General features: G+C 36.3%; 1 protein-coding gene across 6 annotated transcripts in view; it reads right to left on the bottom strand.

Moving 5' to 3' along the window:
• TMEM117 (transmembrane protein 117) overlaps positions 1-21,217 on the bottom strand; it is a 496,249-nt gene that overhangs the window by 208,445 nt on the left and 266,587 nt on the right. For 2 of the 6 annotated variants that reach the window (XM_072798249.1, XM_072798248.1), the window contains 2 exons: positions 13,558-13,657; positions 9,699-9,749 (listed from right to left, as the gene is read on the bottom strand). The exons of 2 other annotated variants lie outside the window; for them this stretch is intronic. In XM_072798249.1, coding sequence (XP_072654350.1) covers positions 9,699-9,749; positions 13,558-13,657 — 151 coding nt within the window. The remainder of the gene's footprint in view (positions 1-9,698; positions 9,750-13,557; positions 13,658-21,217) is intronic. 2 more of the 6 variants (XM_072798250.1, XM_072798253.1) reach the window with 1 other exon arrangement.

A 21,217-nucleotide genomic window follows, 5' to 3' on the forward strand; every position in this document is an offset into this window, starting at 1 on the left:
TTTATGCAACACTATAATTTTTTAAATTAAGTAACACTAACAATATTAATAGTCATAATTTCACATGCTCTATCTTTTATCTCACAGCAGTTCACAGCCATATTGTCTAAGTAATAATTATGAAAAGCAAGCCACCCCCTGGGCGAGTGGCAATACTTACTAATGTTCAATGAAAGGTAAAGAATCCTATTAAAGCGCATGGAGAATTGGGGAAGAGGGTCATTTGCTGATGGGAGGGGATGGTAGACTGGAAGGAAGTTTATGTAAATGACACTATATTTAAATAGGCAAAATTATAGGCTGTACTCTATATTATAAACTGGAGGGAGGTGAGGACATATCTGTTATTTTAACTCCAGACGCAGACTGGTTGAATAATTTGAGCCCAAGTTCTGGCATAGGGATATTGGTCAACTTCATAGCAAGGCTTGCATTCTTTTAGAGGAATCCATTGTGAGCATCAGAAGAAACCCACAAAGTTGCTCTATAAGGAACCCCAAGCAAATTCTGGAGTCCGCACTGGAGGCAAGGTAAAATTTACCGAACACTTGTACTGCCCCCGTGGCAATGTGTGGGGCCTGGGGAAGCCAGCCCCGCTCTCATCCTTCTTCACCTTCATTCCCGACTCTTTTCTGTGTAGTCTCCCAGCACCAAAAGATTCCTCCCTCTGACTTCCCTTCAGCTTTGATACTGGATGGTCATGACCCCCTAACATATGTCAAAATATTCCCATGCTCACCTTCCTAAAAGCATCTTAGAGAAATGGTCCCTAACTTGCCTGCATATGAGAATCTCTGTGAATCTTTCAAAAATTCCAACATCAGGCTACAAACCAGACAAACCAAACTGCCATCTCTGGGAGTGGGACTTGGGCATCCCCACGGAATTCTGATGTAAAGACAAAGTTGGGGAAAACTGCCTTTTGAAATTCAGGTTAAAAAAAAAAAAAGTGGGACAACCAACTAAATAATAAGCTTGGTTCATTGTGCCTAGCAAGAAACTGCCTAAGAAAAAAAAAAAAAAGAAACTGCCTAAGAGCTTGATAAATACAGACACCTTAATGATACTTATATTCATTGAAGATTTCCCCAATGCATAATCATTAAGTATCCACCTGCACATCACTTCCCTGTGATAAAGCAAAGCTAGTCTAGTCAGTTGGTCAACAAATACAGCATAAGCTGTAGGTCTCTCTGCACCCATGCTGGCAGTGGCTAACCTGACCGCAGTAACAAGCATTTCATTAGCAATTCAGAAAGTGTTATTATGAAAATGGGGTGGTTTGGTTTTTGTTTTTTGAGGTTTGGGGTTTCTTTGCCCACCTGAGCCCTAATGGTTTGGGTGGAATGAGTGCTGAGTAGAGCAAGGACTCAAGCTGTTGTCACCAGCTGTGACTAGAGGGCAGGGAGGTCTTGTCTCAGCTGCGTGGTAGCAGTTACAACAAACAGGGAGGACCCAGCCTGTAGAGGACGCACGAGTTTAATGAGGTGTGAGGGAGATGTTCCAGAACGGCACTTGCCCCAGATTCACTCCTCACGCTGACCTTTCAACACTCCTGTCATGTGTCAGTTCCCAGCTTAACACTCCCTGTTCAGAAAGCATGAAACAGATGACCAGTGGGCAGAATTAGTGCTGAAGTTGCATCTGATCCCACATTCCTGCTGCTTTTTTTTTTTTTTTTCCTAAATGAATCTGGATATCTCTTCATAGGGAATATGCTCTCTGGTTCAACATAGCTCCTCCCCCCATCCACCTCCTACACACCTTTTATCTCAGGCCAGATGTTTCACACTTTTACTAGATGAGTCTGGCCCTCGGGGCATCTGAATTGCAACCCCAGTACTTCTTATGTCTGCAAGTTGAACACAGAAAGCTACTGTCACCCATTAAAACCTCATCACAGACTGATGACTTAGGATGCTGAAAAGTTTGGGGAGACATGAGTGGATCTAAAGATGGGGATAACAACTCCGCTCAGCAGGAGCACCTGCCAGCAGCCTAGCAAGTCTTGTTAGGGGCTGGCTGACGGGGAGGCCTGAAGGAGGTTCCCTCAGGAGGAGGAAGTTTGCTTTCAATGCTGTGATATTATAACCATTTGTACCATATTTAATATGTTGTAATGTTTATCTTTCACGTGTCTGTTCTTTTTAAAAATATTTTATTTATTTATTCATGAGAGCACAGAGAGAGGCAGAGACATAGACAGAGGGAGAAGCAGGCTCCTCACAGGGAGCTCAATGCGGGACTCGATCCTGGACCCTGGGGATCACACCCTGAGCTGAAGACAGATGCTCAAGTGCTGAGCTACCCAGGCATCCCACATCTGTTCTTATTCTGTGGGTGCTGGGTGAATACTTATTAAGCGAACAGATTCATGAGTATGTAAGGGAGACCCTCAGAAGGATCTTGTGCCACAAACATTCTATAATTTTATAGCATAAAAATATCTGGGTCGCCTGGGTGGCTCAGTCGGTTGGGTGTCTGCCTTTGGCTCAGGTCATGATCCTGGAGTCCTGGGATGGAGCCGCACATCAGGCGCGCTTCTCAGTGGGGAGGCTGTTTCTCCCTCTCCCTCTGCCCTTCCCCTTGCTCATGCTTGCTTTTGCGCTCTCTCTCTCAAATAAATGAGTAACATCTTTTAAAAAAATATCAAAAAATGACACACGAAGACAACTTACTTTTACTTAACTTTTTTACTTTTATTATGTAAAAATAAATTTATGGAAAAAAAGTAGTTTTTTTTTTCCATCCTCCATAGTAGGATGGAGGCAAAAAGATGATGTCTGAGGAAATATTTGGACTAAAATGAATTTGTACGATCTTCCATTTAGGAAAATACGCTCTGATTTTCACAGGTCCTTTGATACTAAAGAAAGTATTTTTGAGAAAATACTATAATCTATAGATAGTCAACTGGAACTATCAACAGCTTTACACAGATACCAGTGACACTACCTTATAGGGCTAGGAAAATAAAGTACCAAGGTAATTATTATAAATAGGTACCAAGAATAACGATTCTGCTTGTTTTTTAAGTGTTCATATAATCAAAATAAAGACTTTGTAAAAAACAGAAAAACAAAAAAAACTTTTAATACACATGGATATGCATCATTTTTATATTTTAGAAAAAAATGAATTTTAAATGGTCTTTAAAAAGACTATTAGTGCTGAAGATGCATCCGATCCCACATTCGTATATGCTATATCAATACAGTAAAATCAATCTGTTTATTAATAAATAAGTATTTCAAAAATTATATAATTTTAATTATATTTAATCCCCTCTTAATACTCAGAAGAATTGTTTAAGAAGCTTACATAATAAACTATAAGGTCACCATACAAATAAATAATCATTCAACAAATGAATGAATGAGTTAGATATCTAGCACCTCGTTAGGCAGAAAATTGGTTCATTTTGCTAATCTCTTGCTGAAGCAAAATAAAACGCACTTTTAAAAATCTACACTTAGATTTGCCAAAAACCTTCTATTGATTCCATCATCTCTAGCTGAAACTGAAAATGCCAAATAGAAATTACGATAATTATAACACAAGTCAAAGAAAAAAGTAGTCAGAGCTTGAAAATTATTAGGTTTCATTTTTCTTCAATAGCTACAGTTTCACAGTATCTTTTATGATATATTTTAAAACGTTTATGAGAGGTGCTATTCTTTTCAGTGAAAACAGATGGCTTCTCTCCAGGTTCCCTATTTCATCTCAAGCGCCTGACTCATTTAGGTATTATTTCTCATATATCCTCTGCTTCGAAGTCAAGAACAATTTGAAAATTTTAAGTTGCCCCATGTGGTATCCTAACTTTTTTTCAATGAGCCCTGATCTATAGTATTAAAGAAACTACTGAGGACCTAGTCATCTGTTGTATTTGATATCTTTAGACATGTCAAAGGTATTTATTTGATAATTATACATAACTTGTCAGTGCCATTACTGTCATATGCTTGATTGACTCCTTGCCTTTTGCAATATAATGTCCACAAAGCTACTTAAGATGTTGGGTGAGCAACTAGATAGACTGGTGAAGGATACTGGATGGACTCAGGCCCAGGTCTGGGATAAACCTCAAGACATTTTCCCAGGCAGGGCCGAAGGACATTTTTTTATTTCCCAATCAGCCTCCAGATATGTAAGAACAGAGAAGAATATATGCCAAATGGGATTTTACTTAACCATTCATTAACAAAATACCCCCAACCCCGGGCACTTAAAATGCTTCAATTTCTTGAAACATGAGGTAATAGCTTTCATAAAACAACAACGAAATATAAGTGCCAGGCACTTCATTGCTATAAATTTCTTTTTGATGTTTATAGAACATTTAACTACAAATGCAACATACACTGTGAATATAAAAAAACCTTTAGTGCTCTAAAAATCCTTAAGGCAAACAACTGCTAACGGATAGCAATTCCATATAAACAAAACTTAGCTCTTAAATAACCAAGAATTGCAGGATCTCTCTTAATGATAGTATAATATAAAGCTATTCTTTTACTTTCTGCCAGTCCCAGAAATAAGAAGCCTTCAACCACCTATATTTGTCAAAAGGGGAAGAGGAATAAAAAGCTGAGTTTTTGAAAATTTAAAAGTCATAGTTTGGCTGGGCTGTGATGTACCATCACTTAGCACCTAAAAAGATATGTACTCCCCTCACGCCGACTAATGACAAAATTCAACAAATTTTATTGACACTCTGGAAAAAAAATTAGCAAACCAACTTCTTACTAAGATCTGTGATTAGGGACGCCTGGGTGACTCAGTGGTTGAGCACTGGCTCAGGTCGTGATCCCGGGGTCCTGGGATCGAGTCCCACATCAGGCTCCCTGCAAGAAGCCTGCTTCTCCCTCTGCCTGTGTCTCTTCCTCTCTCTGTGTGTCTATCATAAATAAATAAAAAAAAATCTTTAAAAAAGATCTGTGATCAAATATTCCCAAGAAAATGATTCAATTTGGCAGGATAGTCTAATAGTTGAAAACATTGAAGACTTTGGAAACTAAGTGAACACTTACACACACACACACACACACACACACATACACACAGTGCTTGGCCCACAGGAAGAGGCACTACATAAGAGTTTTAAAAAATTACAAGGGGAATAATCCAACTACTTATAAAATAACTCTTGCCAAAAACAAAAAAGAGCACAGAATGTCTTTTCTGAGGTTCTACTGATATTAGCAAACAGTATTCATTTCATTGTATTACTGACTTTCAAAGGAAAAGTAAGTATCCGTGTTCCCTGGCTTTTATTTAAACTTCTTCAGGAAAATGACTGAAAAATGGTGCTTTAAAAGTGTGGAGTGCTATGTTAGGAAAATCATAAAGAATGTGTGGGCAACCCTTCTTTCGTCACCTGCCTTGAAGAAATAGAAATCAAGTAATAGAAATAAAGTATAATGGAAGGGAAAGGTGCTGAAACTGAATTGGGAATGGGAAAGATGAACAGTGAGTATCTCCTGCCTCTAGTGGGAATGTCTCTGTGTGAGAGATGGCCTTACTGTCTTTCATATCTTACTGCTGTTCAATTCAGTGCACTTTTTTAGGTGCCTTTCATACTTACAATAATATATTCCATAAATTTTTAATAAATGAATATAAATTACATAAAATATACCTATAACATACTATGGAATTTCTTATAGACACTGAATTTATAAGAGTTAGAGCAGAACCAGAATTTGTGCTTCTATTCTTAAACATCAATGTGCTACAACCTATTTCACTCAGAAATCCTTTATTTCATGCCATACTGTTAATACTTTCAAAATCCAAGAGTCCTGAAAATTAAAAGACTCTTGATCACCATTTGCGATGCTCTCTGAAAATAGGTTAGACTCTCCTGTCTTATTAATTTTTTAGTGAGAACTTATTATTTTGAAGGAACATGAAACACAATGCTAAAATATTTATAGGGACATTAAAATATTTATAGGTGCAAAAGTAAAATGACCATATTTGGTAATGAATAAAAAGGAAATGTAAAAAAATAATTCTTCTATTATGCTCTTTGTTTCAATCAAATGGCCAAATGAACTGGCAATGATTTTTGACAATTACAGGACAATTACTATTAAATCTACTGTCCTTGGGGTTTGTTTGTATGGCAGTCAATGTTGTTGCCCTGCCCAGACTCTCTTCACCTCCTGGTACAGGCCATTCCCCAAGAACATACACCCACCCAGTGGATCAGGCCAAGGAGAAATCTTTCCCTGCAGCACATTCATCACATGTTTGTTTGCCCCCTTCCTCATCTCCCTCTTATCTTCTCTCATCTCCCTACAGGTTTATCTGAAGAGCACTTCCTCAATAAATTACGTGCCCCCCAAATTTGTGATGCAAATTTGTGATGCAGGCTCTTTTATTGGGAATCTCACTTAACATAGAATCTTTATAGAAAGAATATATTATTACCTAATTAAATTCTTGATCCAGTTTCTACTTGCACTGCATAAAATAATGAAATGAAACCTGCAGATTCATCAAATATGGGATTGATCCATCATAGAGATAACTGAAGTCATAAACTAGCTCCAATGAATAGGCAGAGAAAGAGCAAAAGATAAAAACTCAAAGTTACATCAAGTTCTTGAGTCCAGCTCTAGGGATTAAATAACTGATGTGTGTCCTTCATCTTGTCATATACACTTGCTCAATGAGTTTGCTAACTCTGATCCTTCTATTCCATCTTTCACAGGGTAAATTTTTTTTTAATTATTTAAGTTCGGCAAAGCTCTTACTGCTACCTTATTTCAGATGCTAAATCAATTCAATTATGCTTTTATTCTGCCATTTTGATATAAGTGGGAGAGAAATAATTAGAAAACTGGCACTGATCATGATATGAATTGTCAAGCTCAGTTCCAGACAGAATAACAAGCTAGATGTAATGTCGGTTATATTATAAGCTATTGTTCACTGACAAACCTAGCATTTGCAGAAGAGTCCACAGAATAAGGGCAGGTATACAATAGAAAATTTTGACTAAATAAGCTATTGTTAATTTGGAGAAATGAAAATAACAGAGATAATCACAATTTTCCCTTAGTGAGCATGGGACAATAATAGAAAATAAGCAATAAGCATAGGACAACAGTAAAAACTCCTGCCAAAATTTAAGTTACTTATGTATATATATATATATATAATTATAAATTTTATTTCGTATTTTCTACCTTTAAGCTACAAGGAATATTTTACTCTCAGAGCTGCAGAAATATTCCCTTCCTCTATTCTGTTCCAGATTTATAAATAAATACTAATTCAGGGGTAGAAATTATTCTCAAGCATACACCATTCTTTAATTCTGTGTCTGTCCAGAGACAGACTTAACCAATTTCTGTCTTATGTGTCAATAGCTCTCTGCTTAAGTGGATGAAGGGATATATCTCAACCTAGCTTCTTTTCTTCCCCAGAGCCAGGAGCAAAACTGTGCCACTGACAGCGTAATGACCACTCAAGGAACCCTCTGGCAGGATCTCTGAAACTCAATCTTTGTTTTACCTAAGAATGTCTTTTATACCCAAAGGACACATCACAATTCTGGGAGAATTACATCAACAATCTATTACTTCCAACCAAGGGTGTTTACAAGCATGTGTCCTCCTGGCTATGGAAACCAGCTCAGCAGGCTTATGGGGGCAGGGGGATGGGAAGACTCTAAACAATATAGTTCTCCCTCCGCCTTTTCAGCATTCTATAATGTCCATGTTAGGACACTAGGTCATAAAGTGGAATGATAATGGTAAAAGAAATGGAACTTAATGCACATGTGCTCTTATGATCTATTTATTCTTCAATGAACATTGCCTAAGCATCCATTCCGTGACTGGGACCGTGTTGAGTGCCACAAGTGACATTAGAATACCCTTGAGAAGTTTATAATCAAGTAAAGAAGAGTATTCAGCTTTATTTCTTAAATAGTCTTTTGGAACAGAGATAATAACAACATAAATATGAATCACACAATCTCTGAAAAAACAGAAAATATGTGAAAAATAGGAAGGCAAAATTTGTCACTCAAATATTTAGAGGAATAATGCAGCATTTACACATGAAACAGACATAGTTAAAATAAAAGGGTGAATATATTTTTAAAAACCCTTTCTTTTTCTAAAATCATATTCTTGCTAGATTCAGTAGAGATAATTAAGTGAATTCTAAAATTTTATTTCTTGTTATAATGCAATTACTTGTTATAATCCAGGATATATTTTTTCAATCTAAAGGCATTTCCAGGGCAGCCCCAATGGCGCAGCGGTTTAGCGCCATCTGCGGCCCAGGGCTGATTCTGGAGACCCGGGATCGAGTCCAGCGTCAGGCTCCCTGCATGGTGCCTGCTTCTCCCTCCTCCTGTGTCTCTGCCCCTCTCTCTATGTGTGTCTCTTTGAATAAATAAATAAAAATCTTAAAAAAAATTAAAAAAATAAAGGCATTTCCACATGAGCATATTAAGTAAGTTTGTCTAGCTCTAATAGAACTCTGAATTTCAAGAAGAAAAATAAAGTCTAAAAAAAATAAATTAATAAAGTCTGTTAAAATCAATTCACAAAACTGTAAAAACATGAAGTAAAGCCAATTGGCAAAAAACTAAATTGTCTTTTGTATGTATTACATCTCTTTACGGTGTGAGCTTTGCTAGTAGCAGCACATACATGCACAAAAGCCCACAGACAATCCTGGGAAAAATATGTTGAGGCCAACCAAGGTCCTATGAGTATTAGGATTTGATACACACCATATGTGGTTTTATGATGAAAGATGCTTTATGACTTCAGTCTTTTTACCATTCAATTATCTTCTTTAGGTCATGGCTCAACTTCACTTCATCTGTACCCTCCCCCAACAATGAACCTCAAACCTGGACTCTGATGTCCCTATCATCATCATAAACCATATACCATTTTTTGCTGTAACAGAAAAGCTACTAGAGCAAGCAGAAGTAGAGCAAGTAGAAGTAGAGGCTGTGGAAAAGGGACGGTTAGCTATAGATAGACAGGAAGTGATTTTTCCTTTTGGTATTAAATGGGGAGTGGAAGCAAATGTCATCTTGATGTCCTCAGAATCCCTTGCCACCTTAGACCCAAGCAGAGCCTGTGATTTTTGTCTTCTGAAGGAGGGATGGTAAAACTAGAGAAATGTGCTATGGGATGGGCGAACACCTCTCACTCCTGGCTCAATGGCAGAGTGTGGGCAAATTTGTGGATACACGGCAATGGCATCACATGAGATCCCTAGTGCTTTTATTTCATCATGAAGGCAGAGCTCTTCTCTGCTCCCATCAACATAAAAGGCCAGCTCAGTGCTGAATGATACCACCTGTCACGTTAGGTATTTATATTAAGTTTTTAAAAAATCTATTTGACAATACAAACAGTAACTTTAACCATGACTTAATATATCTTTTGTCCTCTAAATGAGGCATCCCACAGACCTAAGAATAGTCAGGATTGCCTAGGAAATTGAACCTAGTGGAGCTTGAAATTTCCGTAGTGTGAGGGCCAAAGAGAGTTGTCAGACCAGTTGACACCAGCCATGCTTGGGGATCACATCATTCCTGGTGTGCCTTTTAAAACCATGGGGAAGTTTTGAGTTATTTCCATAAAAGAAAAATTCTCCATTTCAGAACTACATTAAAAGGCACACTTTTATTGGAAATGTAAATAGTCACTTACTTTTCCATGACAGTCACCTTCATCATTGATATTCACTTCATGATGAGAATTCTATAGACAAATGAAGGTCAGAGCTCCTTAGACTCCTCTCAGGAGGAAAACTATTATTTTTTAAAATGTTATCAATGCACACATACGTAGACATATAAATATTTATATGGAAACCTACCACCTAGTCAGTGAATAAAAATGGGAATAGAAATGATGTGCTCTGAGAAGCCTCCCTGTGTGACTGTACTTTCAAATCAGGAGAGCACTGTGTTTCTTTTGCCATTTCTACCTCAGTGTCTAACAGGAAAGGTCAATATTTCATGTAATGGGAGCAGAAAAGGACTTTAGAAGGAAAACGTGTGAGGCCCCAGAAGGTGAAGTGACTTAAGATCACACTAGGGTTAAACCTAACACACAGTTTTCTTGATTTTCAATCCAGTCCTACCTCAGTGGTACTGGAATTATTGATCAGAGTAATAAGCTATGGTGTTGTATTGTAAAAGGTATTGTAAAAGGTAAAAAGTTATCAGGTTAGCTAGTAAAACTAGCAGGCATTACAGTAGTAAATTTAGGAGAAACAATGAAGGTCAGCCAGACCTTAGAGAGAGAGAGAGGCCACAGATGAACTGTGGAATTATTTGTATTCTGCTAAGCCACAGAGTAGGGCAGATGAGTGCACGGTAGAAATCCAAATAGAAAAGGTAAGGGTCTTCGGTAAAAGTTGCACCATGCATTCGCCTCTCAGGGCTGCCCTAGAAATTGGACCCTACCTTATGATTCAAAGGAAAAAAAACCCTAATTAAAAAAATAGAACCAATAAATAGGGGCAGAGCCATATATAATATCGGAGACACAATCTTGAGGGAAAGTCTGGGGAGGGCTTCGATAGAATAGGGCCACAAACAATAACGATGTCATCACAAGGAAGAAAATGATTTCTGTAACAAATGGTGGACTTGAGCCTGAAAAATGCAGGGTAACGTACTAGGGCTTGTGGATCTGGTGCTTTGATCAGGGGCAGTGGTACATGGAAGTCAGGAAGTAATGTATCATATGGTCTTAGAGTGTTCTAGCACTGGGACTGGAAGGAAACTCCAGACACCCTGTACCCCAGGCCTGAGATAAGCTAGGGAAAACATTAACAGCTGCAATAAAGCACTCATGCCTCTCTCGCATTGCAGCATTTTAAGTCCTATCACAGGACCGCACACTTTATCTTCATAGAAAACCCAAAACACGGGTAGTAACTATTAGCCCCTTTAAAGAAATGTGCAAACTAGGGCTCAGAGGACTGCATATTATGTGTGGAAGATCAAACTGGACATAGCAAGGTCAAAGAACCCAAATTTCTGAATTCACTTTTCCATTTTATTAAGCAGATTTACCATAAAATGGAGTTTAAAAAAATCAAAATCCATAGTTCATGCAGAAATTTTTCAAAAGGCATCACCTCATATTTCATGGAAATTACATGTTTAAAGGATTCCTTCTAGTTTCCGTTCTAATAGGGAAATAGTTTTAGAAGGGAAACTATTTTCTGTTTAGTCTTCCTTCTAACTAGTTTTTCCCAATGGAAATAGAAATTTTGACACGAGGCAGCCTGGTCTTAATGTCTAGGTTTTTTTTTGTTTGTTTGTTTGTTTTGTTTTGTTTTGTTTTTAGAATTTTCTGTATTTTTTTTTTAAATAAACTCTGTGCCTAACATAGGGTTTGAGCTCACAACTGTAAGATCGAAAGTCACATGCGCTACCAACTGAGTCAGCCAGGCACCCTGATGTCTGGCTTATTCTAAATGTCATATCTAATGATTACAAATAAATCACTTTTCCAATCTAGATTTTAAAGTTAATGGAATGGGATGCATCTGGTACTTTGTTTTGTTAACATTCTAAAATTGAATACGGGTGGGAGGAAGCTCAAAATAGGCTATACAAATTATTTGGTACTCACTAATACTCTTGCAGGATGATCACAGCAGTAGCAGTTAAGATATAACTGTTTCCTGTCCTCTGATCATCTGTTCTAGGTAAGACATAAGGCTATCCATAAAAAGGGTAGAAATCGTTGTGACAATCTACCTGCAGTATTTGGAATACATTTGTAAGGGTATGTCCCTGCCGAGTCTTGTTTTGATAGGGCATCCTTTCCTTTGGTAGGTTTTCTCATTTTTAGGTGAAGCTAACTGTGATTAACTGCACTTATGAAAGATGTCAACAAAGGTTAACATGCTCCATTTTTATGAGAATTATACTCTTTGTACTCTGAGATTCTCTTATAAACTTATAGAACCTAGAGCTTTCGAACTACATACTGTATTTAATTAATCCAGTGGTTTAAACAGAGGTACTCATCTATCAGTGGACACTTGGATTGCTCCCATATCTTGGCTATTGTAAATAATGCTGCATAAACACAGAGGTGCATATGTCTTTTTGAATTAGCATTTTGCTTTAGTGGAGGGTAAAGATGTGGGATATATATATATATATATATATATATATATAATATATATAGAATATTATGCAGCCATAAAAAGGAAGAAAATAAATCCTGTCATTTGCAAAAACATGGATGAACCTAGAGGATTAAGCAAAATAAATCAGACAGGAAAAAGACAAACATCATATGACTTCACTCATTTGTGTAATTTAAGAAACAAAACAAACAAAAAGAATCAAACAAAAACCCAGACTCTTAAATACAGAGAACAAACTGAGGGTTGACGGAGGGGATGTAGGGGGATGGGCTAAATCAGTGGATAGGGATTAAAGAAGGCACTTGTGATGAGCACTGGGTGTTATATGTAAGGGATGACTTACTAAATCTACTCTTGAAACTAATATTACATTATATGTTAACTAACTGGAATTTAAATAAAAACTTGAAGCAAAACAAACAAAAGCAAATAAACAAAAGAGACAGACAAAAAAAATAAAAAAATAAGACTCTTAAATAGAGAAAACAAACTGGTGGTTGCCAGAGGGGAGATGGATAGAGGATGGGTGAAGCTGACAAAGGAGATTAAGAGTACACTTATCTTGAGCACTGAGAAGTGCACAGAATTTTTGACTCACTATATTGTTACAACTGAAACTAATATAACACAATATGTTAACTACACTAGAATACAAAAATTTTAATGAAAAAAGATAGAAGTCACTCTCTTGACAGATAAACTCAGCATGAAATATGGTTTGTCTATTTGTTGCAGGCTTATACTAATAATGCACCATTAAGTTTGTAGGTTCAATGAAGAAACAAAATGTAGAACACTATTTTAAAAGCCCTAAACTACACTTGTGGTGAGCATAGCATAACATACAGAGATGCTGATTCATTATGTTGCATACCTGAGACTAATGTAAATTTGGTGTCAACTATACTCAAATAAAAAAATTAAATACAAAAAAAATACTATCAATAAAATTGTGTAATATGTGTCATGAAAAATTTTTTTTAAATAAAAACAGTTGTTAGAAATATTTCATATGGTCCTCCTGAGACAGGCCAGACAACATTCCTTACCCGAAAATTGCACATGTCAAAAAACAATCTTGACAAAATTATTGAGAACATCACAGGGAAGTTTCTATTAATTTTAAGAATGTGTATATGTTTGTATGCCCATACATATACATGTCAACAATAAATATTTCCTGGTGGACAGCCATCATTAATATGACAGTTGTATTAATTTTTCCCTGAAAGTAAACATAGTGCATATAATCTCTTAATTTTTTCTGTAGTCATGTTTTGTTCCACTCAAGAGAGAAGTAACTCTTTAGCTCTAAACCCATCAAAAGCGATGTCTACCCAACATTGTTTCTTCCATCTACTGTTTGAAATGGGTGAAGTTAAAATTTCTTACCATCCAAGCTGTGACAAAGTCCCCCATCCAGGTCCCTACTGCAGCTAATTTCATGAAACTTTCATTTCGGATGCCCATATAGTCTGTAATGATATATGCTCTGTGGAAACAAACACACAAGACATTGTCCAGACTGAGAGAGCCATATCGTCAAAGCGTTCTTGGTTTCAGCAACACGCAAAGGGACTTCCCTCCCTTTCAACAAGCTCTTCTGCTTTTGTCTCATCACATCCGCTCACAGATCTGAAAGACTAGGAAGAGCTCTGAGGCTGTCTGGGTCAGTTCCAATTAGATTTGAAGCCTGACTGTGGCTCTATCAATTACCATGTGCATTTCATTTTCAAGCTGGAACACTGACAACAGTTTTTGAAAAATCAAACAGAAATACTCAGCAAAGGCATCATTTCATGCTCACTCAGGTATGAAGAGAGTGGAAACAATTCCTGACTCAGAGTAACTTGAAAGGAAAGAGAAAAGCTCACTTTTCCTTCAGGTCTGTCGACTCAGAACTACTGAAGAGGTACTGGGACTAGGCTTTGGATGTGATGTCATACCTGAAGGATGGTCAAAAAAATGTCCATCTGGGAAAATTACCTGGCATGTAAAATTTAATTCAAATCGATGTGGTTTAAATTATTACTTAAATAAATAACGGTAACCAGACTTAATTTTATCTCTTTTTGTGCCACATATCCCTGTCTGCACCCTATAACACCAATTCATGTTCTTCCCGGCCCAAGGAGAGATTCAAAGGCACAAATGATCATTAAACACAAGTAATGAGACTATGCTTATTGCATGTAATTTTCTTTTTTTCTTTTTTTTTTTTAAAGTCAGACTTTATTTTTCTTTTTTTTTAATTTTTATTTATTTATTTATGATAGTCACAGAGAGAGAGAGGCAGAGACACAGGCAGAGGGAGAAGCAGGCTCAATGCACTGGGAGCCCGACGTGGGATTCGATCCCAGGTCTCCAGGATCGCGCCCTGGGCCAAAGGCAGGCGCCAAACCGCTGTGCCACCCAGGGATCCCTATTGCATGTAATTTTCATTTCCTCTCCCTCATTTGATATTCATGAAAGTCTAAGTATTATTTTCCAATTGTACAATTTCTCTGGGAAAACTGGGACACAGGGAGATCATTTGACTTGCCCAATCAATACCACGTAACTAATGAACGGTAATTAGGAATCAAATTTCTCTGTCTCTTCTTCCTCTCTCTCTCTTTTTTTCACTCAGAATTTTTTTTACTTTAAATTTTTTCTGTTTCTTAAACATAATACCTGTACAATCTAGAATATTAGTTAATCTTGATTCTTCTTAATTTTAAAGCAAAATATAGTAGAAAATGCTATGTTTGTTATTTAGTGAAACTTTGAAGGAATACTTTTTTGATGTAATGGAGAGGTAAATCATCTCCAATTCAGTTGTGTGTGTGTGTGTCTGTGGTGTGGTGTGTGTGTGTGTCTTTTCTGGAGTTCTTTCTTATAGTTTTGTTATCCATAAAATAAACAAAATTTAAATAGTTTTACTTAACAACAAAAACCTACTAACTCTTAAAAGCACTTTTTTCCACAAGCTTCATACTTCTACCTTAGAAAATCTTTATAAGAATTAAGATCTCACCTCAGAAGTCTCTATCCATAGGTTTCAAAAAAAAACCCAAAATAATTATAGCTACCATAAACTGCCTGCTAACAATAATCCAGAGATCATTATAAGCACTTTAAATACAGTGTCTCCAACAGCTTCCATGTCAGTGCAATGACATGTATTATTATTCCTGTTTCACAGATATGGAATTGAGGCCTTAGAGAGTGTTTGCAACATTCTCGAGGTCCAGTAAAATGGACAAGGTTTGAATCCTAATTTGATTGACTACCAAATCCAGACACTTAACCACTGTGCTGTATCTTCTTCCTACAAGGGTCAACGAGATATAAAAAACACACACACAAAAAATCTACTCTGTTCCCTAGTATTTAGTAGACAAGGAAGATCAAGACTTATTTCCTTTGAGGATAATTCATAACAGAAATCAAGTAGCAGGCAGGATCTGAAGTCCCTTAGAGTTACCAGCGATTCTTAGACTCCCACTGAGTTCCCCAATCTAAGCAGCCTCTATGTGAAAGCTCCCATGTGAACTTGGACAGTTTGGTCTTATTTCCTTCAGTATCACTATTGCATTGAACTCAGCATACTTTAGAGTATTAGTTCTCATAATTGTCCAGCTCTTTCAATGACACTTATTTTGAAGGATGTATCCAAGGATACATCCCTACCTGCCTACTTTGTCTAAAAGTAGATAATAAACTCAAGGGGGACAGGGAGTTATTTTGGCCATTCTTTTCACCATTGATTTCCCAGCACTTAGAGCACTGCCTGCATATAGTATGTGATCAATAAACATTTGCTTAATGTATGAATTAATGAAGCAAGCCAGGTTATTCATATTTTTTTTTCTATACGGCATGGGTAGATCTAGGCATAGTAACCCAAGAAATAGCAGTAAAGTGAGATTTGAACTACAAGCATGTGTGAGTACTGAATGCTATTGGTAACAATGAAGAGGAGATAGCACCATTTATGAAATAACTAGTATATATAAAAGCGAAGAGTGATATATAAAAGGTAGTAGGCTTTCTAACTTCTGCTGCTTTAGACAAATACATAGAAGAAATACAAATAACCTATCACAAAAAATTGCAAGTGCTAGTTCATTGATTTGCATATTGATTAACAGTAACAATATTTCCTGTTCTAGTTGTAAAAGACACAGTGTGTATACCTTGACATCAGCAATGTTAGCCAGTTTGAATATCACATTGCTCTCTACAAAACTGAAGCTGTGAAGCTTCATACCCAATGTTTTGGGGAGTGATTCAGAATTAAATGTTATTTGCTGGGGGGCACCATTAACGTTTTAGTTTTGTTTGGAGTTTTAGCTAATTATTTCAACTATTTGTACATCTTTTGTTTGCTTTATACTTTAGCTAGTTATTTCCACTGTGCATAGATCTAGAGAATCTTGTAGTTCTATCGGCCTTCCAGGTAAATATCAATCATTGGTATGTATTTTTTTTTTAATTCTAAATGAATTGCTTTACAGGCTATAACTTCAGTTTTTATGTTTTTCTTGAGATCTCAAGCTTAACTGTCAAATCCATAACAGATGTGTGGAAACTTCAATATGCAGGATCTTGGAAACGTTCATAATTACCAAAACAGCCTGAAAAGCTATCAAGACTATCACACCTAGTGAAAACTATGTGCTAAATAGGCATAAATTAATCAGATCCTGACATAGGCTAAATAGTCAATAAAACTATAATCTAGGAAATTGATCTATAGGTGAGAGTCTTGATCACTAGCAACAAAAGTTCCAGTTCACTTCAGTTTATTACTTATATGTGCATGGATGTAGTCAATGCCAGGTGATTTAGGAGTTGAGTCTCTGAAAGTTTAACAGGAGGCAGTAAACATAGATCACCAAACCAATATGGATTCATGCTTCGCTGAAGATCCATCTGTGGCCAGCTGGATTCATAATGTCACAGCTGTCTCTCCCAGCCATGTTTGGGCAACATAAACAAGATTGGGGGCTTCATACACAAGTAAATCATGGATAAGGAGTCCACTTACAAGAGTACAGTCCTGCATTAAACACAATGAAACTAAAGTGAAAATTCTAAGCATTCTTACAACACTGAGGAACAAGTTTTGTCACTACAAAGCACCGGGAATTAAACCTAGATTTATTATATCAACCTCCTCTCAATCTTTTTGTGCCTGTAATGAAATGATGAACAGCCTTCAATCCAGTCACTTAGTGAACTACTATCCAGATTACCACATTTTAGTATTTTTGCTCAAAATTCTTAGTTCTTGCTTATTGAAAGGCTTTGATGGAGCTCAATCTCTGTATATGATGGAGCTCAATCTCCAAGACCTAGGAGAAGAACCCCTGAAGGAAGATGCATTGGAATGTCAAATTCCTGCACACAATTATTAGAAGTAACCTGGAATAATTAAAACCGCATCTGGACCTGACAATACTTACAGATAAAATACCACTTCAAATTTCCCAGCTTCAGCCATATATACCCTCTACTTTTTATAAGGAAGACGTATATAAGAAGACAGCAGGTGAGGTTTTCATTGAACAAACTCACCGTGACTGTGAGTACATTCACCATACATCAACTTATTCCCTTCATCCTTTGCTTTGTTTCAGCCTATTCAGTGAAACTCGTCTGTACTAGAGACAGAAACCTTAGTATATCAGCAATTCCTCCCCCTCCTTTACTCCTAACATTTGATTAATCACTAAGGATACTTCTGAAAGGCTGTTTTTCTGTCGTCACTACTACCAATGTCTTAATCCTGTTCAGAAACCCCTCTAATCTAAATTAAAGAAACAGCCTCCTCTTTCTTTATGACTGTCTCCCTCTTATTTCAGACTCTGTATCGCCACTGTCGTGACCCCTGGGGAAGTAATACATCATACCGAAGGAGCAGGAATCCTAGAACCAGAAAGTCCTGGGTTTGCAAACTACCTCTGACTTTATGACCTGGGAAAAATGATCAGCTTCTTCCCTTATCGGTGGAGTGAGCACGAAAATCCCTATTTCTCACACAGTTTTCCTGAAGATTAAGATTATTTCATTTTTGAAATAAGAATGTAAAGCTTCTAGCACAAAAATTTCATAATGGGCATGTAAAATATGCCAGATCTCTAGTCTACTGGGTCCCACTTTCTAAAATAATACAGTGACTCCCACTGCCACGAGAAAGCATGGAGAAGACTGCCCACTCTCTGCCAAGCCATCCTTTCATGAATCACTATATTGTACACCTTCCCTTCATGTCACAACCTCCTTTTATTAGGCCCTCCACCTCACCATGAAATCAATCTCACCGAATACCCCTCTATTCTATAATGTGCCTTAGGATCTTTTTTTTTTTTTTTTCCTTTTACCTTAAGTAAAGAAATGTGCAATGTTCTTTTTTTTGGAATGCTATCTCTTTTCTTCTGGCCTGAGATTACTAACTCAACCTAGCCACTGAGAAATCTCCTGCCATTACCCCTGAAAGTTGTCCCTTCCCTGGTATTACCAAAACACTTTGAATATACTTCTGTGTTAAATCATCTCCCTAAATTATCTTTAGGGAGATGATTTTAATGATTTTCTCACACTGTCCTTCTCTCCCACAAGACTTAGCTCATCAAGGATAAAGAATATGTTTCATTTGGCCAAGCAGGTACATTTTTTGCCCAGTTTATAGTTACGATTTAGGGAGAGCAATAAATATTTAAATAAATTAAGCAGTCACTTGATTAATGTAAAATTACTTAGATCATCTGACACCAGGGCCACACTAGGAAGAGGATGAAAGGATAAAAGGTTTTAAAAATCTGCAATGTAAGATAAACTAAAAAGAAATATCAATTATGAGCAGGCCATGTAACTATGCTGTTCTAACAAAGAACAGAATATCACTGTATCATTTTTATTACCTCTTCTAGAATAAAAAGCTAGAGATAAGAATATAATCAAATCAAAGTAAAGAATATATCCTTGACTTCTGCAATTACATGCTGTAAATTTAATTTGAATGTAATTTAGTTGATGAATAATGAAAAAAAAGTAAAGTATTATAAAATCTCGGAATGGTATCTATAGAATCCTATTGTTTATTTTTATTTTTATTTTTTTTTGGAATCCTGTTGTTTAAAAGGATCCTTTTAAATTAAAAATAGAACTACTATATAATCCAGTAATTCCACTATGGGGCATTTACCCACAGAATATGTAAACACTGGTTCAAAAAAATACATGCACTCTTACGTTTAATGGAGCATTATTTACAATAGCCAAATTGTGGAAGCAGCCCAAGTGTCCTTCCACAGATGAATGGGCAAAGAAGATGTGGAATATTACTCAGCCATGAAAAACAATGAAATCTTGCCATTTGCAGTAACACTGGTGGATCTAGAGAGTATAATACTAAGTGACGTAAATCAGAGAAAGACAAATGCTATGTGATTTCACTCATATGTGGAATTTTAAAAAACAAAATATACGAGCAAAAAAAAAGAGAGAGAGAGAGAGAGAGAGAGAAACAAACCAGATAACAGATACTTAAATATAGAGAACAGAGTGATGGCTACGAGAAGTGAAATAGGTGATGGAATTACACTTATCATGATGAGCATTGAGATTACTCATTCTATTCAAGATAGAATTCTTGAATCACTATATTGTATACCTGAAACTAATATAACACTGTAGGTTAATTATACCACAATTAAAGTTAAAAAATAATAATAAATAAATAAGTGGTGGGGTTGTAATGTACAGTATGGTAACTATAGTTAATAGTATGGTACCAGATATTTCAAAGTTGCTAAATGTGTTGATCTCTTTTTAAAAAAATGATTTTACTTTTGGGGGGAAAGCAAGAGAAAGCACAGCAGGATAGGTGAAGCAGAGGAAGAGAGAGAACCAGACTCCCCACTCAGCAGGGAGCCCGATGCAGGGCCATCCCAGGACCCCAGGATCATGACCTAAGCCAAAGACAGACACTTAATTGACTGGGCCACCCAGGCGCTTAAAAATTCTCATCACAAGAAAAAAAATTATAACTATGTATGGTAATCAATGTTAAGTAAGCTTATTGTGGTTATCATTTGGCAATATATACAAATATCAAATCAAAATGTTGTACACCTCAAACTAATATAACAGTTATGTATCAATTATACCTCAGTAAAATATCAACAGAAAAATGGCAAAAAAAATAGTAAGTAAATAAATAAAAGAAAAGAATCCTTATAAAAGAGACTGGATAGCAATATGTAACTTTGTGTACCAATTTGCTGGCACAAGCAATACAAGAGCTATATAGTAAAATACACTTCTTTTATTCATGTGAAAAAAGAAAGCAAATTTATTTCACTGCCCTTCAAATGGATACTGCCAAACTACATTTGTTGCTTGTTCTTTGAAGTCAAAATTTAGAAGTTTACTAGGCTATAAAATAATACAGTCTCAAATCTAATTTTAAAGTTATAGAATATTTTGGCTATACCTCAAGTTTCTATCTTAACTCACATATTTTTTCCTCACCTTCACAAATACTCCAAGAATATGAAATCTAATTGGATGCCCAAAATGGGCCTATCTTCTACTTCTAATAAACACATCCAAGATACTTCATGTATCTTTACTGAAGTCGCTGGAAAAACAATAGAAAGAATAAAAATTTTAAATCCTGAACTTTTTGCTGAGAGCCCCAATAAATCCCCACAGGAATCCAGAGAGCCACAAATTACTTAAAATTAATTTTGTATCTAACTTGATCACATTTTAATGTTAAATAACATTCAATGTGTTTATAACTGTTCAGATAAAATATATCTGAATTGTAAAGTGAATTGTGGAGCTAAGCCAGAATGGCATTAATTAATTTATCCTACATAATGATGCTTCCTTCCAAATGAGAGACATAAAATAACTTATAAATTCTGTTAAGATTCCGATGCTGCTCAAAGTAGAACAAAAAGCAAGTTCAATTTGAATGGATGTTTTTCAATGAAGGTAAGTGTTCAGGGCTGTTAATAGGTCAAAATAGATAAGAAATAATGGAACAAAAACACTG

Source organism: Canis lupus, chromosome 25 (assembly GCF_048164855.1).
Source record: "Canis lupus baileyi chromosome 25, mCanLup2.hap1, whole genome shotgun sequence".
Lineage (NCBI taxonomy): Eukaryota > Metazoa > Chordata > Mammalia > Carnivora > Canidae > Canis > Canis lupus.